Here is a 12,158-nt window from a genome sequence, read left to right on the forward strand (position 1 = left end):
AGACCTTGTTGGTCACCCCGTGCCCTTTTAAATATAAACGTCCATCCTACAAAGTTCCGTCACAAGGGAGAAACACACAGAGAGACAAAAACTAATTTCCCGCATTAAAACGGCTGCACGCCGCATGGACCTGAAAACTCAATGTCCCTGTACAAGAACACGGGGTAAACCGTCCAGCGATGTTGTGTGTAGACTGATGTGTTTATTTGCTGCGTGCGAGGGGGCGGTGTGTGGGCAGCATGTAACCCGCACACCACACCCCGCACCCATCAGCAGCGATGCCGCTCACGAATGCCCATACAGGGAGGGGGAGAGGAGGGCGAGCTCCACGCCCTGGACGCAACGCCATCGCGGTTGCCATCTTACTACTTCCCCTCAACTTGGGGCCAATCACGACGGTCGCCTGTAGTCACGTGCGCGCTCCTGGCCAATCGGCTCTCTCGGCAGTAGCAAGATGTCTGCGCCCAGTGGCGTCTGACTTCGCCGAGCGTTGTGAATCAGGGCGGTGGCGGCGGCGACGGCGACGGCGTTCTTCATCTCCCGCCGTTTCCAGCGAAGCGCCCGCGGCTCCGGCTCGCTCAGGGGGATCCAGCAGGGCCTAAGGGGAGCCGAGAGAACCCGGGGCTAACACGAGGGAACGACGGGTTACGCGGTGAGTGGGGTCAGCGTATGCACCCCGGAGCGTTGCGCGTGGTGGTGCTGCTGCTGCAGGACAGGAGGTGGTGGTAGTGGTGGGTGGGTGGCGTGGTGGTGGTGGGTGGCGTGGTGGTGGTGGTGGTGGGTGGCGTGGTGGTGGTGGTGGTGGGTGGCGTGGTGGTGGTGGTGGTGGGTGGCGGTGGTGGTGGTGGGTGGCGTGGTGGTGGTGGTGGTGGGTGGGTGGCGTGGTGGTGGTGGTGGTGGGTGGCGTGGTGGTGGTGGTGGGCGGCGTGGTGGTGGTGGTGGTGGGTGGCGTGGTGGTGGTGGTGGTGGGTGGCGTGGTGGTGGTGGTGGTGGGTGGCGTGGTGGTGGTGGTGGGCGGCGTGGTGGTGGTGGTGGTGGGTGGCGTGGTGGTGGTGGTGGTGGGTGGCGTGGTGGTGGTGGTGGTGGGTGGCGTGGTGGTGGTAGTGGTGGGTGGGTGGCGTGGTGGTGGTGGGTGGCGTGGTGGTGGTGGGTGGCGTGGTGGGTGGTGGGTGGCGTGGTGGTGGTGGTGGTGGGTGGCGTGGTGGTGGTGGTGGTGGGTGGCGTGGTGGTGGTGGTGGGCGGCGTGGTGGTGGTGGTGGTGGGCGGCGTGGTGGTGGTGGTGGTGGGCGGCGTGGTGGTGGTGGTGGTGGGCGGCGTGGTGGTGGTGGGCGGCGTGGTGGTGGTGGGCGGCGTGGTGGTGGTGGGCGGCGTGGTGGTGGTGGGCGGCGTGGTGGTGGTGGGCGGCGTGGTGGTGGTGGGCGGCGTGGTGGTGGTGGGCGGCGTGGTGGTGGTGGGCGGCGTGGTGGTGGTGGGCGGCGTGGTGGTGGTGGGCGGCGTGGTGGTGGTGGGCGGCGTGGTGGTGGTGGGCGGCGTGGTGGTGGTGGGCGGCGTGGTGGTGGTGGGCGGCGTGGTGGTGGTGGGCGGCGTGGTGGTGGTGGGCGGCGTGGTGGTGGTGGGCGGCGTGGTGGTGGTGACACGGAGTGCGGCTTCCTCACCCCTTGAACGTCTCTCAGATCGAGGTAGTCTGAACATTGGGATCGCTCTGGCTCGAGACAAACGAGAGATGTCGTCTGGGTTATCGGGTTATCATAATCTTTAGTTAGCCTGGAGGAGAGGAATCCGATGAGCTATTAAGCTCTTTTTCACAGATGTCCAGTATGGGCGGGTCAGCAAGTTTTTTTTATAGATCGTTTATTGTCATTGTCACCAGTACAACGAAATTTAAAATGCTCACCAGCTAACAATACGAAAACACGATAGGAGCGCGAAAGAGAAACTGATAAGCAAGTCACTAAATATAATAAATACACTAAATTAATTAAATACGTCCGAGCGGTCCCAGAGGCATGGGGGTGTCTCAAGGTCTAGAAGTGTCCACAGCCCAGAGCTGAGGGTGTCCGGGGCTAGAACTGCCGAGCGAGTGGTTGTCCGGGCTAGAGGCAGCCTTGTGGCAGGGTTCATGTGTGCGTGCATGGCGTGTCATTGCAGGAGATGATGGTTTATGTTATACAGGACGGGCGGTGCTTAGCTGGTGTGAGCTACCCGTCTGCTTGCTGCCTCAGTTTCCCTAACGAACACCTCAACATCAGCACAACCAGCACCAACACAACAAGGCATCACAAGCATCACGTACAACAGCACCAAGGACAACATCACTAGCAACCATTTATACTAAGCACAACCAGCATCACCAGAGCCAAGTTCCAACACACGACCACTGGCAACACTGCCTGTAGCATCATGACCACCACAAACACCATCAGCCACCATCATGAGCGCCACTGACATCACGTTGTTAACATTGGAACCATCACGAGCAGTAACAGCAGCTGCACAACCAACTGTGGGTAGATGCGGACAACTCAACAGTTGGATCAGGCCTAGTCCTTCTTGTTCCCTGTGAGTTTTATTGGAGTTCCCTGTGAGTTGTATTGGAATTTTGAAACACGTAGTCAACCAGGCCATGCGTTAATTGTGTGTTAACCGACTCTTTGTGTTGTATTACATCACATTTCAATATTTTACTAGGTTATTTAATTTTCGTTTGCCTGTATACTCCTCTCTATGTGTGCCGTTGTGATGTCTGTCTGCTTGTATGTCGGTCTATAGTTTTCTAGTTAGATTTTTGTTGCTATTTCTTTTATGCCTGATGATGATTGCTTGTGTTGCAATCGAAACGTCATAATGTGTTGTTTTATTTTGATTTATTATTTTATTTTTAGACGTGACTTAACCGAAAAGAACCAAAGAATAATTCCTGCAGTCACGAAAGCTCCCAAATTAAGATTGGAATTCCACCCCATACGTAAACATTCATGTATGGTCGTGGTGGCTGTGTGTGTGTCGCTGCAGACAAAGATGTCCAAGTCTCTGAAGAAAGCCGTGGAGGAGTGCAAGGATAAGGATGTGCCGGAGTTGGACCTGAGTGACAAGGCCGTATCCAACATGTTGGACGTGCCAGGCCTCTGTAAGCATGTCCAACTACCCCCAACCACAACAGACTGATAAATACTGTGGTAACAAAAAAAATTGTTCCTGGGTAGTAAGTGTTATTTCCTCATTGCTTATGCCTCAAAAGTACAGAAAATGCCTATTATTCCCCACAAACTTTGCTTTTGTGACCAGGACAGTGATATTTATAAATGTACTTATTTTCAATGAGAACACGTGTGCATTCTTGGTTCTTTCGGTAAAGTCACGTAGATAGATTTTTTTAAATAAAAGCAAAAAACCACGACGTTTTGATCGCAACACAAGCGGTCTTAATCGTTCACATTAAGTCCTGGTCACAAAAGCAAAGTTTGTGGGGAATAATATCCATTTTCTATACTGCCACGTGGGATAGCATTTCTATGTAGTAGGACATTTGGGAAAATATAACCATCGGTAATGTGGTAAAAAGTAACTTGAAGGGATCTCAGAAGAAGTTCTGTAATATATCATTCCACACCAGTCTCTAAACAAAGGGTGATGCACTCGTCTGCGAGACTTCTGAATGGACATTTTTTCTCGTGACACAATTTGAATATTGGAAAAAACAAAACAACATGAGCTATTACTCCTATTTAGTGCAATGCATTTATAAACTCGGTATGATTTTGTATTCGTGTACTCTCTGTTTCAGTTGCGTTGAGTCATCTCACCCAGCTGGTGCTCAGTCACAACAAGCTGCAGAGTGAGTTTAATGATGTCGCTTCTTCTGCCCTCATCACGAACTAACTCCCTTATCCCAGTCATCCATGCTGTTGACTTCTTTCCCCTATTCAGGTGCAAGCTTAAAACCTTTTTTCCTCTGCCTATAACTGGCTGATTCCAAAATAATCCACTTTTTGCTCAACATATCTAGACTTGGTCACATTTTCACACAATAAATACAAATTGCATTGCAAAACATGGAAATCACTGAACATAATGACGGTACATCACCTCTCCTAATGCCACCGCACATCACTACTCCCCAGGTTGATGCACCATCATCTCAATATACTCAACTGAATGTACTCACCGCACCGTGTGTAACGATTCATCTCACCAGCGATTAGATTAATTGGCACGATTCAACTCAAGAATTCTGTTTTGTTTTTACCGTCTACTTTGTAATCTCATTTGTTTCTCTCTTTGCAGTTATGTTTGCTCCATTAACCTCAATGTAACGTTAGTATTTAATTTGTATGTAATAATTTCTTTAAATTCTTTATGCATGTGTCATGAGCATCATAATTGGCTTTGATCGATGGTTCTTTACATACCTGCTCATCAAACTGCCACCCTTACTTGCAATCTCAACTCAGAGGTTCACGTACCTTATGTTGACATCAGCACACAAACACGTTTCCGCAGCTTAATGAAGCACAATGTTTTCGCGTGTGCAGCTGTGACGGCGAACATCAGTGAGCTGCGTAACCTGGAGGTGCTAAACTTCTTCAACAACCAGATTGAAGAGCTGCCCACGCAGATCAGCGGCCTGCAGAAACTCAAGCACCTGAACCTGGGGTGAGTGACAGTCCCTCTACTCCCACACTTCATCCCCTGATGACTGCTCACCCTTGCCCCTCACCTCCGATTCATGGCTCCATCTGCTCTCACCTCTCACCGCTCACCCTAGTCTCTCACCCTCACCTTATGCCTTGCCCCCCTCTAATCACACGGCTCAAATCTAAAATCAACCATCACCTCTCCTCTCACCCTTACCTTTAACTCATGTCACACGCCTCTCCCCTGTCTTCATCCTTCACCTCTCAATGCTCGGCTCTCACCACTATCCTCTCATCCCTGAACTACATTTTCTCTCACCCTTCACCTCCACTCCCATTATAACTCTCCTATAATCCATTATCTACTCCTTGTCCTCACCTCCATCCCTCACCCTTCACTCTGTCTCTGAGATAGACATTAAACTGAGAGTGAATGGGCGGGAATGCGACTGCTCCTCCTCATGTGTAACTTGCTTCATGATGGACTAGGCAATGCGCTGTAGCGTTACTACAAGAAGCAGCATGAGTGTGAAATGGTGTTTGTGTGTGTGCGCGCGCGCGCATGTGTGTTCATGTGTGTTCACGTACGTGTGTATTTGCAAAGGATGAACCGGCTGAGCACGCTGCCGCGAGGGTTTGGCTCCTTCCCAGCACTTGAGGTGCTGGACCTCACATACAACAACCTCAACGAGGCCTCCCTGCCAGGAAACTTCTTCTATCTCAGTGAGACGCATGGACACGAGCACACACACGGACACACACGGACACGCAGAAACACAGACACACGACAACAGCCTCCATTCGCCACTAAGTGGCGATGATGTCACCACGGCGATTGTGCCAGGCAAGGTACATCTCGAGGCCACGTCAAGTGTGGGATGCTCACTGCTGATAAGAGGTTTCGGGACACACCAAGGTGTTATGGGTTGATTAACTGAGATTTATTGCATTTTAGTCACCTGACGCTCTGCTCTTTTTGAGCGTCGCTCTTCTTATCTTTGTCATTGTCGGAGGGTGCCTGCCTCCAACTTCGAATTAGCGGGCTTCACAAGTCTTGTCCAAGCGTCAGGACATGTATATACAGGCACACGGGCATACACGGCATGAAAGAATATTCCCCTATCAGTTGTACCCACAAGGACACACGCTTACACATGCAGACGTACTGGCCATTGGGGTTAATCGTAGATTGTGTGGTGGCATGCAACAAGTAGGTGTTGTGCCAGCTGACTCCTGCCAACCGTGCTGAACACGCCTTGCTGTATTCAGCAGCTGAGTGTTACGCATTAATAAACATCGGACGCTGCCTGTGCTGTGTTTTAACAATCATATTGATCTGTTCTCACGATGTGCCCACATGTTTCCCCTACCCAGCCACGTTGCGTGCTCTCTACCTCAGTGACAACGACTTTGAGACACTTCCTCCCGACGTAGGGAAGCTCAACAAGCTGCAGATTGTGAGAACTGGACACCTCTCACAATACCGTGATCACTCCTAACCCTTACACCACCATCAATGAGATATTTTGTGATGACTGATAACTTCTACCTACACCACAATCTTCAATAAACCCTACACGACAATAATCGAAAACCCCTGCACAACAATCGTCTATAACCCTTGCACCACAACCTTCGATAAGCCCTGCACAACAATCACCTTCTGCACTGATCACCACCCGCCCATGTGCCCTCTCAGCCTTGTTATAGGCGCTCGCTAACAGCACTTTCTCTCTACAGCCTGTGCAAGGCCCAGCGGCGCAACCTTGAATCTCGGTGTTTCCATGTCTGTGTGTCGTGCAGCTGAGCGTGCGCGACAACGATCTGGTGTCATTGCCGCGGGAGGTGGGAGAACTTGCGCAGCTCAAGGAGCTGCACATCCAGGGCAACCGCCTCACTGTGCTGCCACCTGAGCTTGGTAACACGGCAAAGCACGCGCGCCAAACCTCGGCCACGGAAACACCATGGCAACCACACATCGTAGTAACGGCAACAAAACACCATGGGAGTGACGCACCGTAGCAAGCGTAATCTTGAAAATCAGGCCCAATTGGCAAACACAGACTGGAAAAAACAATGAGCCAACTGTGCTGATTGAAGGTGCAAGTGTACTGCACTATGAATTGAGTGACCCTCGCTTTATTATTTATATATATATACACCAATCCTTGCCAACACCAGTGATGGATATCTGAACAGTCCTGGGCCTCTCCTTAGTCTACTCAACATGTAAACATCTCCAATAGGGAGACAGAGGCGGTTGGGCATGGTGCTGGCCACCCACCCAATCATGTGCTGTGCCGGACTTTATAGGTGCTCGCTAACAGCACTTGCCCCAACAGTCTGTTAAAGGCTACACGGGGGATCTTTGATTTTGCTTCTTTTTTTGTCCACGCACAGGTGTGCTGGATTTGGTGGGTCCCAAGCAGGTGTTCAAGGCTGAGAATAATCCCTGGGTGGCCCCAATCGCTGACCAGTTCCAGGTCGGGCTGTCCCACGTCTTCGAGTACATCCGCTCCGAGACTTACAAGTAGTGAGTACCGCTTCACCCAGTGCAGCAAGCACACTTAATGCATACGCCTGTGCCCACGAACGTGTCTGTGTGTTGTTGCAGTTGTGTGAAATTTGCACAGGTTCCATATATAACAACTTCTGTGGATGTGTGTACATGCTCGTGTATGTGCTCGATGATCGTATGTGATCGACGCCCGGGTGCGATCAAGGGATGGCTCCCTATTGGTCAACCACGTTATGTATGCCGATGATTTGGTAATAGCTGCTCATTCAGAAGAGGAGTTGGAGACGCTGCTGCTGAGACTGGAGCATGCCACTAAGAGGTGGGGCCTTACCATCAGCCCCACCAAAACTAAGCACCTGCCTGGGTATTTTGTACCATCGGACACTCCACCCCCACAACTCCCAATTGGTGATGGGGCAGTTGTGGAGAGAGTGGAGAGTTTCCCATACCTGGGCAGTGTGCTTATGACCGGCTCCAGTTTATCAGCAGAGGTCTCACTCCGAATCAGTCGAGCGGAAATATCTTTTCATCGGTTGCGTAACGCTGTGTGGAAGCTACCTGGTCTCTCGCTCCGCACGAAGCTTCAGGTCTTCTCGGCCACGGTCATTCCCTCCCTTCTCTACGCTTGCGAAACGTGGACCCCCCTAGTGGAGCATCTTCGCCGGTTGGAAACATTTAGGCTGGCCTGCCTACGATCCATCCTGGGTTTAACCAGGCTGGATTGTGTGAGGAGCTCACAAGTCCTTGAAAGATCTGGGCAAAGTCCCATCAGTGAGCTCCTCCGGCAGGCAAGGCTGCGTTGGCTGGGTCATATAGCCCGCATGCCCAGCCACCGCATGCCTAAACAGCTTTTGTTCGGCCGGATCGAGGGGGCTAAACGGGCGCGGCACGGGCTAGAGAAGAGATGGAGTGATGTGGTACAGGAGGATGTGGAGCTGAGTGGACTTGCCGATGACTGGTACCAGCGGTGTCAAGATCGGCCTCAGTGGAGGAGGCTCGTGAAGGACGCTACTGGGCAGTTGGAGGCAGTCGCCCTCCAGCAACAACGGAGGGCGGAGGAGCAACGCTCACAACAACGAGCGGAGCGCCGGGTGGCTAAAGCACAGCAAGTTGGTACAGTAGGGGGCACAGGTGGTGCATCAGCCAGTCATCTCGGTCATCTCGGTCAGTCGACCCGTGGCACCTGGGTCTGCCCCGTGACCTCCTGCCAGCGGGCGTTCGACACTTCACGTGGCCTCAAGGTGCACATGGCCTGGCACAAGCGTCGTGGTGACGTCACCGCCACTTAGTGGCGAATGGTGGTTGTTGTTGTTGTGCGCTACATGCTCCTGTGCATGCTGCATGCTTTTGTCCATGTGTAGGCAGTTACTGTCGGGAAATGTTGGTTAAGTACCTGTGTTTTATGGCTTTGTGTCTTTACATGCGTATATGTTTGTGTGGCTTTGGCTTGATTGTGTTTGTATATATGTTTATGTGTTGTGTGTGTGTCCTTTGCAGTTTATACGGCCGGCACATGCAGGCCAATCCATCCCCACCACCCAAGACCAACGACAAGACCAAGAAGATCAGCCGCCGTCCTCTGGCGGCCAAGAACAAGTAGTACCTTGCCGCTAACCCTGGGGTCCTCTCCAGACAGTCCCAGACACCCACAGTCCCACCCACAGGTCCACATCTCCTGCATCCAGCCAGCACCAGCCAGCACCCAGCCAGCACCCAGCCAAAGGCTCCCTCCTCCTGTCACACCGGCTATGGCCCTCTATCGCCTCATGGGCCTTGTCAGTTCTGAGGGGGTTCCTGGCCTATGCATCCAGCAACCCCCTGTATAGTGCCAGTAGTTACTTGATGTCCAGCTGTCACTGCCAGACCCACAGTGCCTTTAACTAAGTACTCCAGCTGCTGTCTGTAAAACACACAACCCTGTCTTTAACCGTTGTGTTCGTTATATAATCGTTACTCTTCTGGGAGGTGGCCACATATTTGTCCTCGCCACCCTTTTTTTCCACCGACCTCGCTGTTGCACAGGAAGATTCGTTCCGAGGCCAGTGAGCACGTGGGAGGGCACGCTGCTGACGGAACGGGCAATTACACGTGTCGACGAGCAAGTCGGTCACTTGAAGACCACAATTTCCCAAAGCTTGATAATTATTAACGCGGAGGTTGGAAGTGCGGCAGTGCTTGAAAATCCACCCACACGCTTACACCCCTGCCTGGTGAGTCCAGCATCTGAGGATCCTAACTCAAGACGTCCGTTTATTGAAGCCCATTCTTACGTTCCCGATAGTTGCATTGAATTGTAAAAATACGGATAATTATTTTTAATGCATATTAAGTCCAAACATTTTCTCGCTCGGAGAAGGCGGTACAGCAAAGTGTGGACTATTATCACGTCGCTTCTGCATTGGATGTTTTCTCCCACGTACGTGTGGTTTCTCCTGGAAACCCAGTTTTGCTGAAATCATCTTAACATAAGAGGACTCCAGAGCATGGGCAATTTTTGGTGCTGGCTCACTGTCTGGCTGCCTTCCAACGTGTCTGTAGTTCCTCAGCATTGTGTGACGCCATTTGTACGAACGACAATGCTATATAAACTAAAACATTTCGCAATTATATTAAAAACACCGATTCTTGAATTGTGACCCCAAACCAAGAACAGCCTTTATTTCGTGGGGGCGGAAGCGAGTTGAAATCGTCACATGCCTCTTGACTACTCCGGCCCGCTGCCAATTATTGATTTAGCACTGAGCAACCATATTAAACTATTGCGCTCCACAGTACTTATGATAACCACCAAATAGTTTTAAAGTTTAAATGTGCGCTATAGTTTTGCATGACGGCGTTATTAAGATATACACCTGTAATCGAAAAAAAAGGTTTAAATGTTTAAATGATTCTTCTTGCTAACAGATCATTAGCTTTTTTTAAAACTCCGTAGTCCTTAAACACCTGACATCAGGGTACGGTGAATTTGCCAGGAGTGTTGTATGAATGACTGTAAGCAGAACAACCGTGCTTTCCTTGGACTGCCCGTGCCGCCTGCCTTCTCCGTACGGCTCTGCACGTACTGCGGCATTATCACGGCGTAGCACGGGTCATCTCGCCTCGAAGCCGTGGGTTCGTTACCCGAGGGTGTCCGGCGGTCGGTGGGGTAACGCGGTCGTGGCGTGTATCGTGTTCGAGAGAGCCCTTCAAGCCGCGCTCGCAGGACGTTCCGATGGCCTGGCTTGACGATAGATCCCCTGGCGCTCGCCCCGAGTAGAGGTGCGGCCCAACGGCCCAGTGTTAGTGCTGGAACGGCGTTTGTTAGGTTCACGCCGGCGGAGTTTCGGTCACACGGTCGGCGCGTTCCACAAGCCACCTACACAACTCCTGTTATCCACGAGGTGCAGCTTTATTTAAATGAAATACCTTAAAAGTTACTTTTTTTTGTCAATTATGAATGGAATTCCAAAACTACATCTGGGATCATGATCACTTGTGCGCCTCTGCTGCGACTGCTGCAGTCGTTGCGTAATGCAGAAAGCTTGCTCAGCGGTAGAGCGAGCGGCTCGCACTTGGAAGTTTGTAACTTCAAATCCTTGCTGGGGGTTGACTCATCATCCCTACTGGGGTCGATAAAATGATTATCACTTTGTAGAAAAGTCAACAGTGGCTGCCGTATGGATTAACTTGCCCCCACCGTAGGAATTTCCGCTAATGGCTCCGGATGGTAAACAGAAGATAAGCACCGCCTCAGTGCTCAATTGAACAAATCACTGTGACAATAGAAACAAAGATTCCCCATGTAGCCTTAACAAACTGCTGGGGCAAGTGCTGTTAGCGAACACCTATGAAGGTCAGCACGGCACGAGGGGTTGGGAGGCCAGTCCACCACCGCTATCACCAGCACCGTCATTAACACGAATTAGCATGCAACTGAAACTCGCACAGCAGCAGGGAATTCGGAGCCGGTGTTTTTTCTTGTGAACCCATTCCTGCTGGTGGTAATCAAATAACCTACGAGGGTAAACTTCAGGTTCCCAACACCTCTCTCTGGCCAGTATTAAGCAGCACAGATTCTTTGATTCAGCGGAACTGCCCACAAATGTGCCTCGGGTGGTCAGCTCACCCCACGATTCTGTGCTCGCATTTCACAAACGCCTCGAGTGAGATTTTCCCCTCCGTTTACACCGATTCTAGTGCAAAGTGCCAGACTATTTCACTTAAGTTGCTGTGTGTGAATGCCTAATGAAGTGTAATTTCAGGTGCTAAATAACAAACCTAGCCTATAGCTGTGGTTTTGAAATAACGGAGACACAACCTAAAATGTCTGTTGCTCGTTCCGCTTGCTGCCCTGCATGTACATTTGCTTTTGTAAACCTATATAATGTAAACCTATATAACGTAATAAAGTGGTTATGCTTAGGCACGTGTACTGCCTCGTGCAGGTGTGTTGGATGCAGTCCAGTGGTCGAGACTAATGACGGAGCGGTAGCTTAAGGAGGGAACATGCCCGAGAGGATGTCCACCATGCAGATGGAGCAAGGAAATCAGCCTTGGCGCATGACCTCCATGAATGACTGCAGCATAGCGTGACCTGAGACGGCAACGATCATGGTGGATGACGATTGCCGTTGAGAAAGCAACAGTGTTGTAATGAAGGTAGCAGGATTCATCCGAAAAAGTTTTCCCAGAACCCTCTAAATTATTACACGCCCAGTAAACGGTGCGGTAAGATTCAACCTCCCGCACCGACTCGCCTGTGCTTTGAATGCCCAGGTGAGTTTCCGGGCTGAGTCCACGTGATGGTGGCGGTCACGCTGAACCAGGTGCGAGCCCTCCGGGAAGGTCCCTTGAGTTCCCACTCTCCTGAGACTGGATCACCAGCTCGAGTTGCCACCTGTCCCAGGTGTCCCAGGAGCAAGCTCTTGCGGCAGTTACTGTCCTGGGAAATCTGCGAGTCTTACCGGGACATAAAAAAGTGCCGATTTTTGTCCGGCATGGTGTGGGCTTGTTGCAGTCTTATGCTG

General features: G+C 51.3%; 1 protein-coding gene across 2 annotated transcripts; it reads left to right on the forward strand.

Moving 5' to 3' along the window:
• Nucleotides 1–429: 429 nt before the first annotated feature.
• On the forward strand, nt 430–11,554 carry RSU1 (Ras suppressor protein 1). 2 transcript variants are annotated; one of them, XM_078873156.1, is made up of 9 exons: nt 430–652; nt 3,013–3,127; nt 3,785–3,835; nt 4,533–4,653; nt 5,239–5,357; nt 6,009–6,091; nt 6,438–6,552; nt 7,035–7,167; nt 8,650–11,554. In XM_078873156.1, exons 2-9 carry the CDS (start codon nt 3,019–3,021, stop codon nt 8,750–8,752), a joined length of 834 nt encoding a protein of 277 aa, XP_078729282.1. In that variant the 5' UTR covers nt 430–652; nt 3,013–3,018; the 3' UTR covers nt 8,753–11,554. The 2 variants fall into 2 exon arrangements, with proteins under 2 accessions (XP_078729282.1, XP_078729283.1); XM_078873157.1 differs by lacking the exon at nt 430–652 and adding an exon at nt 1,661–1,679.
• Nucleotides 11,555–12,158: the final 604 nt, after the last annotated feature.

Source organism: Lampetra fluviatilis, chromosome 36 (genome assembly GCF_964198595.1).
Source record: "Lampetra fluviatilis chromosome 36, kcLamFluv1.1, whole genome shotgun sequence".
Lineage (NCBI taxonomy): Eukaryota > Metazoa > Chordata > Hyperoartia > Petromyzontiformes > Petromyzontidae > Lampetra > Lampetra fluviatilis.

What these genes read in the sequence shown, in the direction of transcription:
- RSU1 (XM_078873156.1), top strand. Translation starts at nt 3,019, where the DNA reads ATGTCCAAGTCTCTGAAGAAAGCCGTGGAGGAGTGCAAGGATAAGGAT. An exon ending in AGCTCAACAAGCTGCAGATT is followed by an intron (nt 6,092 to 6,437) that starts GTGAGAACTGGA and finishes TGTGTCGTGCAG; the next exon opens with CTGAGCGTGCGCGACAACGA. An exon ending in CGCTCCGAGACTTACAAGTA is followed by an intron (nt 7,168 to 8,649) that starts GTGAGTACCGCT and finishes TGTCCTTTGCAG; the next exon opens with TTTATACGGCCGGCACATGC.